The following is a 19,552-nucleotide window of genomic DNA, read 5'->3' as shown; positions in this document are numbered from 1 at the left end:
CCCAAGATCAAGAGCTGCATGCTCTACCAATTGAACCAACCAGTGCCCCTAAACTCCAGTTTTCTAACCATTAAGTTAGGTCATGTTTGGTCTTATTTATGGATCCAGATCTTACTGTGTGAATAAGTAAGCATACTATATTTTAAGTTAGAGTGTAGCATGAATAGATTTTAAGTTTTGAAAAATGATGGCATCAATCAAATAGCAAATCCATGCAAATAACGGTTAAATTCAATCGAATAATTACTTAAATTATTATTATCTCAAGTGGGCTGAGAGGGATGATTTTAGCTTAACTTTTATTTAAACCCCTGCTTTAATTCTAATTAGCTAGGGAATTTTGGGTGAGGCATTTAACACCTAGAAGCCAGAACATTCTCATCTGTACAATCTAGAATCATGAAATAAGCCTACCTCTTGGGTTGTTATAAAGTATAAATAAGAATAAAAATATGTCATTAAATCACCTATTTTTTCAAGAAATGTGGTAATCTAATACATGTCAACTGTATCATAAAGATTATATAATGCTTTTCCCTCTTTACAGATGATGCTATGCAAACACAAAAGTCAGAGTTCATCAATGCTCAAAACTAGAATGTGCCTAAAACCACCTACAAATCCAAACCTATCCTAAATCCTATTATTTTCCATCTCTCCTCACAAAACCCTATTTTTCTTGTTTTTCAAGCCATTGTTACACTGCATCTGAGATCTGCTCTTAAAAAACTAAATTTCTCTTGAATTCTGTATGATTGTGAAAAGAGGTTACAATAATAATTCAATACTGAAAATCAAAATGGTAAAATAGAAGAAAACATAACCACTAGAGAAGCAAAAATCAGGGATCCCTGGGTGGCGCAGCAGTTTGGCGCCTGCCTTTGGCCCAGGGCGCAATCCTGGAGACCCGGGATCGAATCCCACATCAGGCTCCCAGTGCATGGAGCCTGTTTCTCTGCCTATGTCTCTGCCTCTTTCTCTCTGTCTCTCTCTGTGACTATCATAAAAAAAAAAAAAAAAAGCAAAAAGCAAAGACAGAATAGAAAATTTTTTCATTGAATCTGTGTCTTCAAATTAAAAAGGCTACCAAGTACTAGGCAAAATTCCTAAAAAATATAATTGCTGACATTTGTCAAACCCAAAGATAAAAGGAAAATCCTATAAACTCTCAGATTTTATAAAATAAAATTTATAAAACAAAGACCATCAGACTGACATCATTTCTAATTTGGCATCAGAACTCCCATCTGCAACACTGAAAGAAGAAATATATATGGAATTATAAGGGAAAGGTTTATGTAACTTAAAGTGTAACCCTCCCCAAAAAACTAAGAGTAAAATATGAAAACAAAAACACTTTCAAACATAATACACTGAAATCCTTTTTAAAGAAGTTCTCCAGTTACAAGATAATGTGTGATGACTGCACAAAACCACTGAGTTATACACTTTCAAAGGATGATTTTCTACTATGAAAATTATATCTCAATAAGGCTGTTATTTAAAAAAAAAAAAAAAGAAAGAAAGAAAAAAGATAAAGCATAAGAAAGAACTGACAAAATAGACTACAAAAACTGGTCAGAATGAATACAAAAAAACTTATCAAGTCTTTAACATTTTCAAATGTGACTATAAGGTTTAAAGCAATTGTTTGGATAGGATTTGGAGGGGAAGGGGAGAGTGTGAAAAAGAACAAGAGGAAAAGACAAACTATGACTAAAATTCCAGATAGTTTTAGCAAAGTTAGTGGGGAGGGTTTTCAAGGTAGAAAGAACATTAAGACAAGAGACCAAAATATTTAACAACATAATACAACAGACAAAGTGTTAGCATCCAAAAAAACAAGAAAAACAACAAAATAAGACTAATCATATAATATCAAGATGAGCAAAGAATAGTTATGCAAATCACAGAAGAATAAGGTTCGAAATATCCACTGTTGAGGAGTGTATGGGGCAATAAGCAGTTTCAGGTTGAGGTATTTGTTGTTTTGTTTTGTTTTGTTTTTTTAAAGTAATCTCTACACCCAATGTGGAGCTTGAACTCACAACCCTGAAATCCAGTTGTATGTCTTCCCAACTGAGCCAGCCAGGTGTCCCCATTAGTTGTTCAGTTTGTATGCAGAGTAAATAGGCAGTATCCATAAATGTTTAAATCCATAAAAAAATTCTAAATGTACATACCCTTTCTCCTACAAATCCCACTTCTAAGAACCCATCATAAAGAAATACCCTTACATACCCAAAGGAAGATCTTACACTGCATTTCTTATCTTAAAAGATGAAGAAGAAAAAGATATTTGTCAATAGAGAAGTGTTTAAAATATGATACATTCAGGGCACCTGGGTGACTAAGTCCACTAAGCATCCAACTCTTGGTTTCAGCTCAGGTCATGATCTGAGAGTTGTGAGATGGAGTCCCACCTTGGGCTCCTCCCTCAGCAGGGAGTCTGCTCTTCACCCTCTCCCCTTCTGCTCCCCTGTCTTGTACACACATGTACCCGTGCTCTGTCTCAAATAAATAAAATCTTTAAAAATAAAGATAAAACATGATATATTCATAATACAAGAGTACTCCACAGCTGTTAACAAAAATGCAAATAGATGTATGAAAAGGTGTCTAATACCCATTAAGTGAAAAATGCAAGTTTTAGAACAATATATATATGAATGGATTATCCAATTTTCTTTTAAGATTTTATCTATTTATTCATGAAAGACACAGAAAGAGAGGCAGAGACATAGGCAGAAGGAGAAGCAGGATCCCTGTGGGGACCTTGATGCAGGACTCAATCCCAGGACCCCAGGATCACGACCTGAGCCAAAGGCAGATGCTCAACACTGAGCCACCCAGGTGCCCCAGATTATCCAATTTTAAAACACTTGGGGTGTACATACTTATAAATACTGTCTTTATAAGTCTAGAAATGGGGCTTCAATTTCATTGTAATTAGGTGGTCCCTGACTCCATGTGCCTGATCCTGACTCCAGATCATCACACCCTAGCTCCTTCTATATTCTAGAGGAAACCAAGTTAAAAGATTTGAAGAAGCCTCTGAGACATAGTACCAGCCCTGAGTCCTCCACTTGCCAGTTTTCACCAGAGCCCAAAAAGAAAGTGAATTTTTAAAAAAGGAGAGAGAGAAATGACCAAAAAGGACAAGTTTTACCGCTTACTACTTTAGCTACCTCCGAGTGCCATTGTTTGAGTTTTCAAAAATGTATGCACTACTTTTATTTTTTTATTAGTGAAAAAAGGGGGGGGAGAGATTTATAACCTTACAGTGAAGAAGGATTTGCTGAACACAAATCAAAGAGTAAATCTGATCTCCTACACGGATAACATGAGCAGAAATTTAAATAAACTATGAAATAACCACGGTATCTTTTATTTAGAACCTATTGTTAGCCACAGTTTGGCACAGACACAAAAACATGTTAATATGAAGATTTAGACTTCTGAGGAACATTCTCAGGAATTAGAATTAGCCCTCAGACAAGCAGGCTGTCTCTGTTTAAAGTACACAGAAGAGTTTTTTAACGAATCAAAGTGAGGGCTTTCATCAGGACAGAAAAGATCTGGTTACATATTATGACTAACTTATTCATAGTATAATGTATCACTAGATATTCCCACATCAGTGTCGGAATTGTGCATCAAATTCAACTCGTAGAACCTACTCATGTTCTTCCCACAAAACTTTTTTTCAATGTTCCCTATCTACCTGTTAGGCAACTCAAAAATCAAGAAGTCAACGTTAACATGCTCCTTTCAGACATCCTCATATTTAATCCACCTCAAATGCTTCACCCCTTCTTCTTTTTTTTTAATTTATTTGAGATAGAGAGAGAGAGCATGGGTTGGAGGAGCAGAGAGAGAGTCCTGCTAAGCAGACTCCACGCTGAGCACAGAGCTCAGCTCTGTCTCGATCTAATGTCCCTGAGAACATGACCTAAGCCAAAACCAAGAGTCAGAAGCTTAACTGACTGCACTACTCAGGTGGCTCAAACTCACCCCTTCTATATCTCACAAATCCATCTATTTCCCTCCATCTCTACAGCAAGAAGGTATCTTCCTTCATCTGATCTACAGCAATAGCCCCTAAACTCATCTCCTTATATTCACTCTACCTGCCTACCCAAAACCCAACACTTTGAATACTATGTGCATATCGCAGCCAGAGTGGCCTTTTTGAAACCCCTGGTGTCCACTAGATGAATACTTCAATATTTATGCTCAGCACTCAGGATAAAATCCTCAAGATTAGCCATTGTGACCTGCATTGTCTGGCCCATACCTACCTTCCAGCTTCATTTCAAACCACTCTTCCCTTACATTTGAGATTCTTTTTTTTTTTTTTTTTTTGTCAAGACTTTATTCATTTATTTGAGAGAGACAGACAGACAGATAGCACATGTAGGAGCAGGGAGAGAGGCAGAGGGACAAGCAGACTCCCTGCTGAGCATGGGGCTCAACACAGGACTCCAATGGGGCTGGATCCAAGGACCCTGAGATCATGATCTGAGCTGAAGTAAGACACTTACTTGACTGAGCCACCGAAGGGCCCCAGCTTTTGACATTCTTCTAGGCCTTCCTATAAGCCATCTTCCCTCCCACCCAGGACTTGGCACATGGTATTTCCTATAATGGAAAAGCCTACCCTCTATTTGCCTACATAAGTTCTATTCATTCCTCAGTCTCATCTTAGGAAAGCTTTTCTGGAGCTCCATGACAATACTAAAGGGACTTCCAGCACAGTGTACTGTGTCTGAATATAACTGAATACATAACTATGCAACTATGTGGATCCCAGCAGTCCCTGTCTCCAAAAGCATCATGAGTATAACGACTATGTCTGCTTTCCTCACCATGATATCACAGTACCAAGCACAGGTATAGGAGGTGGTCAATAAATATGTTAATTAAAAGATGGATAGCTAGATGGAAGACAGCTAAGGTACTGCCTTGCTTGACTACAGAGGTGACCTCTGAAGGTAATTTCTAGTTCTACCATTACATGATTTTACATATGCACACTGAAATTATTGTATCTGGTAACTTCATTATTAAAATTTGTTATTTTAGTTTTTACTAAGTAAATATGAATGATATTACTAGTTTTGGTTCTAGGTCCTTCTTTTCAGGGATTGCAGAAGTAGCAAATGAGAAAATATGAAGAAAAATAAAACTAATATAACACCTGTTGTGTTATCAAGCAACAAAATAACCCTATTGAGGGAAGGGAGACAGGTGGGTTTTGTTAGAGCTTTTTTTTTATATATATACATCTTAATCCATGTAATTACAACACTAAAACCAACTTAAGACTCCTGATAGAATAAGTAAAGTAAAAAAAAAAAAAAAAGAATAAGTAAAGTACAAGATAAATATTTAGCATGATAGGGATGCCTGGGTGGCTCAGTGGTTGAGCATCTGCCTTTGGCTCAGGGCATGATCCGGGGATCTGGGATCGAGTCCCACACCAGGCTTTTTGCAGGAAGCCTGCTTCTCCCTCTGCCTATGTCTCTCTCTCTCTCTCTCTCTCTCTGTCTCTCATGAATTAATAAATAAAATATATAAAAAATAAATAAAATATAAAAATATATATATAAAATATATATTTTTTATATAAAAATATAAAAAAATCCTAATGAATTAATGGATCTAACCATTTAGCATCAACAGCTAACATTTCCAAAAAAGAAAACAATCAGGTATTATTTCCCTCCTAAGGAACACATTACCATCTATGAGGAGTCTCCCCTCCCACAATATCCCTCCCATTAACAACAAAAACTGAACATAAATCTCATCAAACTTCTAAAGCAAACTTTCATTTTACAGGAAATACAAAGAAATAAGTTAAAGTATACCATAGGGATATACTCAGCAAAATCCAAAAAAAGAGAGACAGAGACAGATGGCTGAATGGGAGGGGGCCATCCCAGATTTAAAAGATGTAAAAGACATAACAACAAATTCTTATTTGGATGGTCATTCAAACAAATCATTAAAAAAAAAATGAGACAATTAGAAATCTAAACACTGGCCATACATTTTTAAAATTATACACACATGCATCCAGGTATAATAACATTACTATTGTTTTTTAAAAGCAAGTATACAGTTAAATATCTAAAGAAGAAATTATACAGTGTCTGGAATTTGCTTCCAAGCATGGAGGGAGGTGGATGATGGAGGAAGCAAGATAGTTTAGTGGCTGTAGGGATGAGTGACAGGAACATGAGGGTTCACAATAGCATTCTATCTACTTTTGAAATTCTCTATAAAAATTTTTTAAGTCATAGGAAAAGTTACTCTTTTTAACAAGAACTTTGTCCAAAAGTTTCTTGGAAATTTTTTTGTGTCACATTATAAGCTAGTTTCCATCCCTTCATCCCCCTGGCAACCAAGGCACTGGTTGTTCCTGTTTGGAGAGGTAATATATAGTTCCAAAAAAACACTCCATGGCACCTGGGTGGCTCAGTTGGTTAAGCATCTGCCTTCAGTTCAGGTCATGATCCCAGGGTCCTGGGATCAAGTTCAGCATCCGGCTTCCTGCTCCACAGGGAGTCTGCTTCTCCCTCGTCCTCTGCCCCTCCCTCCACTCATTCTCTGATTCTCTCCCCCCCCCACACCAAATAAATAAATAAAATTATTAAAAAAAGAATATTCCAGAGAATGATGATAATGGAAAACATGGTGGCATCTTGCCATCACAGGAACACAGTTATGTTACCTTTGACAATGACTCTCTATCCACTCAATGTCTCTCCCTCTGTCCCTGTCAGAGCAACACTGATATAGCATCAGTCACTTAAGCACAATTATAGTTCAAAGCTACAGCTGAGCTGAGGGGCTGAACACTACTGATTGCCTCCAAGTTGAATCCCCAGGCAGAAGACTCCTTGGAAACAAGTGTTTCAGTCTCCTGTTTGAGGACTTGTCACCCCTTCCCCACTGGTGTGGTTACTGTGCAAGGAACCTAGCACACATAGGTCCACAGGGTGAAGACACAGGCTGGAGAGGGTCAAATTGTGTCTCCCAGAAGGATACATCTAAGTCCTATTGCCTAGTACCCATGAAACATGACTTTATTTGGAAATAGGGTCTCTGCAAATATAATTAAGGATCATCCAGGGTGGGCCTTAAACCCAATGACTGGTGTGCTTCTAAGAGAAAGGGGAGGAAGAGTAGAGACAGACACACAGACAAGAGGGCCTGAAGAGGCAAGAGTTAATACAGCCACAAGCTGAGGAATGAGGAACACCCAGGGTTGCAACAGCCACCAGAAGCTAAAAGAAAAATGGAACGCATGGTCCCAAACTCCAGAAGGAAGCAATCCTGTGGCCTCCTTGGTTTGGTACTTCCAGCCTTCAGAATGGTAAAAGAATAAATTTCTGTTATTTTAAGTCAAGTGTGTGGTCATTTGTTGCAACAGCCGGAGGAAACTAACACATGGCCCCTGGCAGATCCAACTGGTCCAGAGTGAACATCTCATACGCCCAGGTCCTTGGAAATCTGTAACTGTGGCCGACCTCAGTCTGGCCGTCTCTTACATGTAAGAGGTTTTGACCCAGGGCAGGTGGCGCCCTATAGATGAGAGGCAGAGAAACACTCTTTGGCAAGAGGGGAGAAACACAGTCCGTATCCGGTTCCTTTCTGAGGTCCTAGGGGACACCCTTTTACCAAAAAAAGTAAAAAATCAACCCTTTTATGCTCAAATTAGTTCAAGTGGGTTTCTGTAGCTTGTAGCCCAGAGTCCTAACACACTCAGCAACCTGCTGCCAAAGCCCTTCAGTGAAGATCAGCTGGAACAGTTCTTCCCTGGGTGGGTGCCAAAACAGGCTGAATAGACTCAAGAATCCTCTAAGTGAGAGTGACAGAAACTTCAGGCCTGTGCTACAAGCAGAGTGGCAAGAGGCAATGCAAAAAGGAACTTCAATTTTCACTGGGCCTAAAAGCCAAGACCCAGATCTTATCATGAGAGGGAGGGTGGGTCAGTAATGATGTTGAGTATTCCAAAGAAATAAATAAGACAAAAGAAAACATTTTTGGTCAAGCTGTATAAACTACAGTAATTAAAGCCACTCACAAAAATGGCTTTTCTCTAGATAAATATAGCACAATTACTATTGTGCATATGAATAGCACACATCAGGTTTCCTTTGTTTGGGGTTGATGGGATTACAACTCTAAACACTGCTCATATATGCTCAGTCTCCTTTTTTTTTTTTTTAAAAGATTTCATTTATTTTTTATTTAGGGACACCTGGGTGGCTCAGTGGTTGAGTGTCTGCCTTTGGCTCAAGTCATGATCCCAGTGCCAGGATCGAGTTCCACAACGGGCCCCCTATGAGGAGCCTGCTTCTCCCTCTGCCTCTCTCTCTGCCTCTCTCCATGTCTCTCAGGAATGAATAAATGAAATCTTTAAAAAAAAAAGAAAAGAAAAGATTTCATTCATTTAACAGAGAGAGAGCACTCACAAGCAGGAAGAGAGGCAAAGGGAGTAGGAGAAGCAGACTCCTCACAGAGCCGGGAGCCGGATGTCAGGCTCGATCTCAGGACCCTGAGATCATGACCCGAGCCAAAGGCAGGCAGACACTGAACAGCCTGCACCACCCAGGTGCCCCTGCTCAATCTCCTTTTGGAAAGACCACAAATAATGCTCGGTTCCTTGCTTTTGAAATATTCTAAATATGAGGGACAAGGAAGTACCCATACTAATTTTTTGACCAGGGATGAGAATTACAAGGGTCTGGGTTGAAGAGAATGACACAAATTATCTCTGAAGGGGGCATCCCAGGGTATGATGGCAACAAATGGTACAAATGCAGCCAAGTCCCTTTCTTCACCAGAAAGGACAACCAGTCAGCCTTAAGCACAGTAAGTCACCAGCAAATAAGAGAATGTTAAACACCACATTAATGATCAAATCATTTTCTAAATTTGTTATAAAATTATATGAGAAAAGAGAGACAGACAAAGAAGACCAGGAAGAAAGGAAGGAAATAAAAAACAATTCTGGGGAACCCAGGCTTCAATAAATGACAAAAAATAATGCTTAAAAAAAAATCCAAGAAATATAATGCTATTGACTTTTTGCTTGGGGAAGTTCTGCATCCTCATTTGTCTTCTCAGTCCCCAGAAACAGTCTGATTTCTTCTGAAGCCTTTTCCCACTATAAAAGTAACATGTGTTTCAGTAGTTGCTTTTCTAAATCACCTAGAAACATCTCAGCACAAACACATGGCTTTTACAATGGAAGATTCTGTGACAAACAAAGCCTTCAACGAGATCAAGGAACTTGAAAAGAAATAGGGCAGAATGTCCTAGACGGAAAAAAAAAAAAAAAAGTGCCTGGAATCACTTTTCTGGTTACGAGCTGCAAGCTGAGCAAGGTTCTGGGATTTGGGGGAAAGAAAAAAGATTGGAGAAAAGAAAAGGGGAACATCTGGAAACAAGCTAAAGAGCTCACAGGAATATTTAGAAGACACGATGGGGAAACAGACTTGGTCCAATGATTCTGTCACTCTCAGATAAGAGCGAAATGAGCAATGATACCCACCTAGATATAAACCTGAAACCATCTCAAACTCAAGAAAAATACTGACCCCCCACCCCCAAACTACAGATGAAAGCACGCTATGACTGGGGACCTGGGTGGCTCAGTCGGTTAAATGTCTGCTTCGGCTCAGGTATTGATCCCAAGGTGGTGGGACTGAGCCCTTCATCGGGTTCCCTGCTCAGTGGGGAGTCTGCTTCTCCCTCTCCCTGCCAATCTGCCTATTTGTGCTCTCTCTGTCACATAAAACCTTGGAAAGAAGGAAGGAAGGAAGGAGGGAAGAAAGGAAGGAAGGAAGGAAGGAAAGAAGGAAGGAAGGAAGGAAGGAAGGAAGGAAGGAAGGAAGGAAGGAAGGAAGGAAGGAAGGAAGGGAAGGAAAAAGGATAGAAAGTAAGCAAGCAACCAACCAAGCTATGTCTGCGCCCCTTAAATCTTGGAGAAACCTCATGAAGGCATCTTTCCTTGATGCTTCATCTCCTGTCAAATAAAATAAAAACAAAGAACCTAAATAGTACAGAAATGCCTCAATAATATAAGATATAAATACACTATCTCCTCAGTTGCTAGCTGTTGCCTATAAGAGAACAAAACAATTAAGTCTCCCAAGGAACAGCAATGTAAGAGAAGATCCTGAGAGACAATAATTTTTTTTTTAAGATTTTATTTATTTATTCATGAGAGACACACACAGAGAGAGAGAGGCAGAGACACAGGCAGAGGGAGAAGCAGGCTCCATGCAGGGAGCCCGACGTGGGACTCGATCCCTGGTCTCCAGGATCAGGCCCTGGGCTGAAGGCGGCGCTAAACCACGGAGCCAAACGGGCTGCCCGAGACAATTTTTCTCACTAAATTACCCTTAAATATTAGCTCCCAATAGTTCTTAGGATCATTTTTAACCAATTTGGACCTTCATCAATCCATGAGCAAAGACTCACTGAATTCATCAGCTTTAGCCAGGACTACTGTGGGCATTTTTAATATTCTATACAAGATTTCATTGAAAAGTAGGCTTTGTGGGGCGCCTGGGTGGCTCAGCCAGTTGAGCGTCCAACCCTTGGTTTCGGCTCAGGTCATGATCTCAGGGTCCTGGGATGGAGCCCAGCAGGGAGTCTGGGCAAGCTTCTCCCTTCCCCTCTCCCTCTCCCTCCCACTCCTTGCTCCTGCTCTCTATCCCTCTCTCTCTCTAAAATAAGCAAATAAAATCTTTAAAAAATAAAACAAAGATACAAAGTAAGCTGTGCTTTAAGAATCCCAGAAAGCAGACTTTAATCTCTCACACCTAACACACTTTATTTTCCCCAAATACATAAATTGCAGGTCTCTCCCCTATTTAAAAGCACAAAAGGCGCACCGATCGAGGACTAGCTTAGTGTATCTAGTGCATAACCATCCTCCCAAACACATTTTTTAAAAGCAGGAAGGAGCTGGAGAAGCAGTTGAATTGAAATTACAGGCTGTCATGACATCTCAATATCGAAAACTGAATACCTGGTTCCACAGGAGAGTACAGTTTTTATGCACAATCCCGTTACCAAGCAACTGTAACAATGGCTGCAAGAGCTTTCTAGAAGCTAGTGCAGTTAAGGGGGGTGGGGTGGGGAGAATCTAAGAACAGAAAAATGGAAAAACTTGCTTTGGGAATCTTTATCTCAGGATACATTCAATGTAAAAACAAAAATAAACAAAATCAAAAACCATCTAAACTTAAAACAAGCAGTTCCTTAAGAGACAAGTAAAGTACATGCTACCATGTACTTTCAGTTTGTTTAATTTCAAAATTCACATTTAACTGGTGATAATGATTTCCTTACTGTGTTTCCTTTGCGGTCCCCCTTCTGTCCTTCAGCCTCCCTAGGGAATAATTTTTTTTTTTCCAAATTTCCTTACTGATTAAAAGAACATTTTAGACCTCTTAAATCCATTTCTTTGTTTACAGAAGCTATAAAAACTAGTTTACAATTGTTTCATGTTGCCTCAGCTTTGAACCGAGAACACTCTTAGACATCAAACTATTCCTTTGAAGGGAACAGTCTCTCAAACAGAGCCAGACACTTTCCCAGCCACTCCCTGAAGTTTAGACAACCAGAGCTTTGCAAATGTCAAGTCTTTTGCAAAGTTAGACTATACAATGTAGCAGGCTCTAGACCAATGTTTCTCAAATTGCAGGGTGAATTGGGGGGGAGGACCCTTCCATACATGATCCAAGAGAATTTTATAGACTAGATTTACAAAGGGCCAGGAAGCAGGTTATAAGGCTAGGGGAGATGACCTCACAGAGTTTTCCTTCCATCTTTCCTTGCACCTTTCAACATTTCCTGCAATGCTGAGAAAGCTCCAGAAGCTACATTCTCTACATCTCTCTTCTATAGAAGGCTGCTTCTCACTAGGCTCCCTCCCTCCCTCTCTAAATCTCTCAGTTCCTGAAGGATGCTGTGCCAGCAGGTAGGCAAAATAAAAAGATTACACTACAGAATTACTGTTCTACATCAAAGCTGAGCAATTACTGTGTGGCTCTGTTCCCAGGATGCCTCTAGATTCTGATAAATCTCTCTTTTAGGAACAGAAATCCAGAGACAAGTAGAAATTTAAATGCTGGAAATTGAAGATCTAAACTGTCTCAGGCAAGAAGCACAGGGAAATGACAAAGGCATTACTGCTTTTATAGCCCAAAGATGAAGATGGTATGGGGGGGAGGGTGTTTTTCCGTATGTTTGTTTCATTTTTATTTCCAGTTTTATACTGTTGTGGTCAGAAAAGATGCCGGATATGATTTCAATCTTTTTGAGTTTATGGAGATTTGTTTTATGGCCTAACATGTAATCTAGTCAGGAGAATGTTCTACATGCCCTTGAAAAGAAATGTGTATTGCACTGTTTTTGGATGGAATGTTCTGGATATATCTGTTAGATCCATCTGGTCCAATGTGTCATTCAAAACCACTGTTTCCTTGTTGATTTTCTGTTTGGATGATCTGTCCATTGATGTAAGTGGGGTGTTACAGTCTTCTACTATTATTGTATTACTGTTTTCTTACTTTATATCTATCAATAGTTGCTTTATATATTTAGGTGTTCCCATGTTGGGTGCATAAATATTTACAATTGTTATATCCTCCTGTTGGATTGTCTTCTTTATCATTATATAGTGTCCTTCTTTGTTTCTTGTTACAGACTTGTTTTAAAGTCTACTTTGTGCCATATAAGTACTGGTGTCCCAGTTTTCTTTTTGCTTCTACTTGCATGGTAAAAAGATGGTTTTCTGTGTCAGAAAATTCCCTGAACAGCATTTGAAGGAGAAGGCTGGTTGGGTCTCCTGTTTTTAATTAAATTAAATTTAATTTCTTAAATTTGCTTCTCATTCTGTTTTTTTTTAAAGACATAAACAATGCAAAGTATAATCTTTATAATCATTGCAAACCACAAAGCTCTGCTACTTGAAATAAGGCAAATGAAAAAAATTCTTCACAAATCATTATTATCTCTACTGGCAACAATAAAGAAAACATAGCCCTTATATAACACATTTCATCATCAAATTGATTCAAAAATTAAACTGGTTAGCTTCAACATCTACCCAATGTACATCTCCCTGTGGCTTAACATTAGACAAGAACATTTTCAGAAAGGAAATTAAAAAAAAAATTGCCCCCAGGATCCACCAATTGTTAAAATTTCTATATATGAGGGGTACTGGGTAGCTCCATTGGTTAAGCAGCTGCCTTTGGCCTAAGTTATGATCTCAGGGTCTGTTCAATGGGGAGTCTGTTTGTCCCCTCCCCTGTGCTCCTTCCCACCATTCATTCTCTCTCTCTCTCTCTCTCTCTCAAGTAAATAAAATCTTCAAAAAAATTTTTTTTTAATTCCTATATATACAAGGCTTTCTTCTATGTCTTGACCATGTTTCCAAAGACCCTTGAAAACTAATGGCACTACCTCTAATTGAAAAAAAAAAATGAAAACAATAGGGAATTAGTAAATTATGGTATATTCAAACAATGGAACTGTATGCAGCTCAAAAAAATTAGGAAGCACTTTATTTTTTTTAAAGAATGGTCTCTAAGATACATTTTTTCACTGAAAAATGAAAAATACTATGTACAGTAAGGCTATTAATTTTGGCTTTTTCTTAAGGAAAAATATATACACATGAATTATCAGTTATATGTGCATACATCTATAAAAAGGTAATAAGATCTGGTAAGAGTTTTGTCTATAAGGAGAAAAACTGAAATATAGGGGTAAGATAGACACCTTGCCGTATACCCTTTTGGATTTTTTCCAGGTGACTGTGTTGCTTATTTAAAAAATACATTTTTGTTTTTAAATGTGGGAGGAGAGGGGCAGAGGAAGAAAGAGAATCTTTTTTTTAATATTTTTTTTTAATTTTTATTTATTTATGATAGTCACACAGAGAGAGAGAGAGAGAGATAGAGGCAGAGACACAGGCAGAGGGAGAAGCAGGCGCCATGCACCGGGAGCCTGACATGGGATTCGATCCCGGGTCTCCAGGATCGCGCCCTGGGCCAAAGGCAGGCGCCAAATCGCTGCGCCACCCAGGGATCCCAAAGAAAGAGAATCTTAAGCTGAGTATGGAGCCTGAGACAGAGCTCGATCTCACCAACCTGCAATCATAACCTGAGCTGAAATCAAGAGTAAGATGCTTAACTGACTAAGCCATCTAGGCATCCTAAAAAATACACTTTTAAATTTTAAAAAATCTAAGATTACTGAAAAATTATAATATATATAGATGACATGCTGATCCACTATCAGCAAAGCTTATGCTTTTCAGTTTACAACAGTAAGGACAGACTTATACTGATGTGTAAAGGACATGTCACACCGGCATAATTTTCTAACATAAGCTTTTGGAATCAAAATTATAATGTGGGATGCCTGGCTGGTTCAGTTGGTACAGCATGCAACTCTTGATCTCTGGGTTTTAAGTTCAAGTGCCATGGTAGGTGTAGAAATTACTTAAAAATAAAATCTTACATATCAAACAAACAGAAAAAAAGTATAACCTAACCTGCCCTAATTATTCCTTCCATAGACAGAGACATTTCCCAGGCCCCTTGGTTGCTGATACTTACTTTTGAATATAAACAGTACAAACAACCATACAATGCAAGTAGATTTTATATTTATGAATTTTAAGGCATTTGAAAACTATTTAGTGGGAAACAAATACCATTACCTGCATATGAAAAAAGGCATAAGGCAAAATCTACATGGCCTGCTTAAGATCAACAAGTAAGTTAAAAGAGAGACACATTAAAACCTAACATTTTGGGGTGCTGAGTGACTCAGTGGTTGAGCACCTGCCTTTGCCTTTAGGTCATGATTCCAGGGTCCTGGGATGGAGTCCCACATGGGACTTCTTGCAGGGAGCGTGCTTCTCCCTCTGCCTATGTCTCTGCCTCTCATTCTGTGCCTCTCATGAATAAATAAATAAAATCTTTTTTTTTTTTTTTTAAAGAGCAATGACAAATTTAAGCACAGTTTTGAAGCTTAAGCACAGCAAGTGATCACAAATTCCAAGACTATAGAGTTTAAATCAGCATATATGAAATATCCACTGCATGACATTTTAAGGAAAAGAAAAACAACTGGCAAGTCAAGTGAATGTTGACCTTTAATGGCAAATTAGTGACTTTTTTTTTTTTTCTAAAAATTTAAGTGTTTTCCTGATCAGACATGAAGAATACCTGGTCGAGGGAATCAGGTTGAGTATCCCATTGAGCACGTAGCTGAACTCTGCATGATCCTGAGCAACAAGGGCCACCAGACCCTCACAGCAGGCCGTTCGAACCACCACGTTATCACTGCAACATTTCTCCCACAGCAAGTTCAAAGCTGGAGTCTGAAATCAAACCAGTGATTAGAAGACACTTCCAATGAGAAGCAAAGGCAATGCATACCCCCAGCCATTCATGGAAGTGTCACAGTGGGCTAGCTTTCGTACACAGATGATGCTCTCATCCTATCATTTGTAGAAACGAAAGTCAATCTTCCAAGAGAGGTAATGGATGTGTTCTGATACAACAACTCTTGCTCCTCTGGTGTCTCGGCTATAAAATAAGGCTGGCTACAGACAGAGGTATGACTTGGGTTGGAACAACCCAACGAAACTGACAGGGGATCAAAACTAAGACTTGGCTCTAGCACCATGCTCCAACCAAGTCCTTGAACCAGACACCATCAGTATCAGCATAGCAGTTAAGTGTAGGCTGAACACCAACTCGTGCCTATGCTTCAAGCCCTATATGCAACAACCTTTCCAAAACATGTCTCTGCTGTCCTGCCAAACTCTATCACCTACATGCACCCCCACATCCCCTACAATGTCCCTGCCCCCTGAGGAAAGACAGTGAAATATAACAGGATGCCAGCAAGCTACCAGCTCCATGGCTTCCAGCAAGAGCCCAGAAAACTGTTTTGGTCAAAAAATAAACTGACTTTTTGTCCCCTCAGACTGTGAAACTGTCATCTTCCATAGAAAAGCATCAGAAGGGCACAAAAATCCTATAAAAGCAGAGCTTCTAGCTTTCCCAACTTCCTCAAGAAGCCATGAGCCACCCCACCAGAGGTTCACAACTAATGATAAACCCGTATATGAATTGTGGGGGTAAGTCCATTTAGATTTACATGCGATTTGGGTTTTGGTTTTGGTTTTTGTTTTTTTTCTTTTTGTTGTTGTTGTTGTTGTTGTTGTTGTTGTTGTTGTTTCAAAGAGCACATCATGACGCTATTTTTCCCACTTCCTGACATAAGTTATTAGAAAAATATACAATTTGAGAAGAAAAATCGAGAGCCTCAGCTCCCACAGAATAACTAAAAGAATAAAATCAACATCATATTGTGCCCACTTTCCCACTGTAGGTGGCTCTGAGAGCCTTTCTAATCTTACAATCCCACTATACCAGAACAACACAGTTAACAGTCACTGCAGGAAAGAAATATTTATATTCTAGTTCTTTTATTCAGAAGAAAATTTTATTCACCTGTATGGCCAATATCAGAGGGTTCTAAATGTCATTACCCCGTGATAAGCCAGAAAAAATGAAATAAATGAATAAAAAAACATTGCCTCAGGCATTACTGTGCTCTCATGGAAGTAAGCATTCATGTATTAATAGAAGAGAAAACAGTTAGAGGGATTTGACACATTCAATAAATCCTGGCAGTTTAAGTAAAACCACTAGATCATCTCAGAGTACATAATGTGATTAAAGCAGGATTAAAATCAGCGTTCTCAGAAAACCTGATTTAGAAGACTACATACGAATACCAGATAAATGCCAATTAGTGAACTTTGCCTCTACTCTTATTTCAACACGGCAGCCGAAGCTGTAAAGAGATGTAACTTGGAGCAGCTAATCAAAAGCAATGTGAGAAGGGAAATTAATTATTTCTGTTATGAAAAAAAAATTATTATTTCCATCATCTATATTCTCCAGAGTTTACCTGAGAATAAGTGGAGTTTCCAATCATAGGTCATAAGTGGAGTTTCCAATCATCAGGTCAAAATATACAACACTAGTTGACCCAAACCCAGTAGTCTACATCTCAGTAAGCTGAACACTGCTTCAACTCTTAGCACTCATCTCTTAGCACTATCCTCTGCGTGGTACGCAAATTTTCCTTCAGCTGCAAGTACCAACATATGTCTCTGCCTCTCTCTGTGTCTCTCAAGAATAAAAAATAAATAAATCTTTTAAAAATAAATAAAATAAAATAAAATAAAACTGTAAAGAATTTGGAAGAATAACATCGCAAACCAAACAAACAAACCCAGTTCAGAATCATTTCTGCAGTGACCTGAAACAAAAAAAGTGCCTATGTGCTACTGGCAGCAGTATCTGAATAGAAGTCAAGCACAAAGTTGAATACAGACCTGGTTTGTGGATTGGTGGATCTTTTCTGAAAAACCATTTTCCTTTAGAACTGCAGCAATAAGATGACCCACAGCCTTAAAAAAAAAAAAAAGTCAGTAAATACATGGGATCAGAAGTTCTCTCCAATTAGCACATTTGAAGGTAACACGTGTCAGTAGTAGTTGACATGAAACAAAAAAACCACTAGGTGATAGGAATATCAGTGTGCCAGGCAGTTAACTAGTAATAAAATTTCCATTCATTTGAGAGTATGCTCTGTGGAAGGCACTGAATTAGGCATTCTACGTACATATAACTTCTTAGCTTCATAACAATGCTCAAAGTAAGCATTTTTATCCCAATAAGCAAACTATAGTTCATCCATGTTAAGAAAATAGTCAGATTTTCAGTTCAAATTGCTGTCAGTTAGTATTAGAAAATAATGTGAGATTGCTTCATCCATTAAACCACGAGACAAATGAGAAACTCCACAGCTTTTAAAATCATTTTTGCATCTAAATGAAATCTATCATGCTTCATCATGCCCTTAATGAAGATGGAGAAAACTCATCCCTATCTTTATGACCATGACTCATACAGATCTGAACCAAGAGGTCTCCCCCTACCACAACCATTCTCTCTCGCTTAGGCACTAGGATTTAATTTATTATTCTCTCATAGGCTTTAGCTCTTTCATAAGCTTTTGGTCTCATCAATCTCTAAAATTTTCCCATACCCTGCTTTGGGCAAAAAGCCCAAAATTAAATCTAAGGACTCTTAGAGAGGTGTGTTGATGACATAAACACATAAATACCATTCTTTCTTACCACCTCAACTCCATTCTCTTGGTTCTTCACCACTACCCAGCACTGCTGTGCTGTCCTAGAACTATAGGCTAGCAACAGTGACAGCCATTCTGCATATGGGCTGGAAAGAACTTTCCAACTATACCAAGTGTTGATCTTATATTTGGACCAATGCAGGATACATCTGTGAATCCCTGTCTTGTAGTCTCTGGAAAAGCTCACCAAAAAATGCTGCACCCCCCCTTCTTTGTTTCTTTTCATATTTCATACATGGGAAATTTACATAGAAGACCTCAATGCTTGATGATCTCAGTTTTGTAATATAAATCACTCATTTACAGAATAAAAAGTTTAGATCAATTAACTGTCTCTTACCTCCTAGTTAAAAGAATAGTACCAAGAATTGAAAACCAGTGAACAGTTCTAGTACTTGTTTACAAAATATACCATATTTCATTGAATATAACTGGACATCAACTTCAAGATGCACTCTTATTTTACATACAACTAAGGAAGAAAGGCTGCCAACTAATTGATGTTATATAATGCACATGATAATTCAGAATTTTGATTTTATATTAATGAAAGAGTTCCTTCCAAACGTCATGGCCAAGTTCACAATTGTGCAGGCCATACGAACAGTATAACAGCTGCTGCCACTAGTTACTAGATGCAACCCAATTTCAAAGATGTTAAAATGTGAAAAAAAGGTGTGTGAATCAATGAAATATGGTGCTAACACTAAGCAGCGGTTACAGAATAAGAAGTATTCACAGAAAACAGGGCACAATTGCAAGAACCACATAAAACTAGTATGAAACACAACAGGGACAAAAAAAATTAAATTTTTTTTCAAAAAAGCTCCCGTTCCTATTTAGAAAAAAAGACTAGAGGAAGATCAGCTTACTGACCAACATCCCCCCAACTGTCCACTAGGTCCAACTTCTCCGGTTTGCCTTTCCATGTTTTTTTTCTAACAAATCAGAGAATATAGGCTACCTTGATTTTAAAGCACGAAATCCAAGGGTAAATGACCCTCTGTTGTTACTTAAATTTTCCATAATAGAAGAGTTTAAGGAGACATCATCCATGAAAAAAAATACATGTACACTTCTCACTTAATTCAACAATAACACACATAGACATTGCTTGGTTATCTATGCTAATGAAGGGACTCCAGGCACAGAAAAATAAAAACTGTGGACGGTGTATCTTCCAAGTCTTCATCTTCCTCTTTATGGTAAGGACCTGTGTCGCACAGGATAGGACTCCAACCCAGTCAGGTAGAAGGGAATCTTGCATAAG

General features: G+C 38.5%; 1 protein-coding gene across 2 annotated transcripts in view; it reads right to left on the bottom strand.

Moving 5' to 3' along the window:
- The window catches only part of FOCAD (focadhesin), a 312,742-nt gene that overhangs the window by 259,589 nt on the left and 33,601 nt on the right, over window positions 1-19,552 (bottom strand). For both annotated transcript variants that reach the window (XM_072841513.1, XM_072841514.1), the window contains exons 3-4: window positions 17,462-17,536; window positions 15,273-15,427 (exon numbers count right to left, since the gene is read on the bottom strand). In XM_072841513.1, the coding sequence (XP_072697614.1) occupies window positions 15,273-15,427; window positions 17,462-17,536 (230 nt within the window). The remainder of the gene's footprint in view (window positions 1-15,272; window positions 15,428-17,461; window positions 17,537-19,552) is intronic.

This window comes from Canis lupus, chromosome 10 (assembly GCF_048164855.1).
Source record: "Canis lupus baileyi chromosome 10, mCanLup2.hap1, whole genome shotgun sequence".
NCBI lineage: Eukaryota > Metazoa > Chordata > Mammalia > Carnivora > Canidae > Canis > Canis lupus.
Note: the sequence above shows the minus strand (reverse complement) of the source record. Positions and strands in the feature narration are given on the sequence as shown.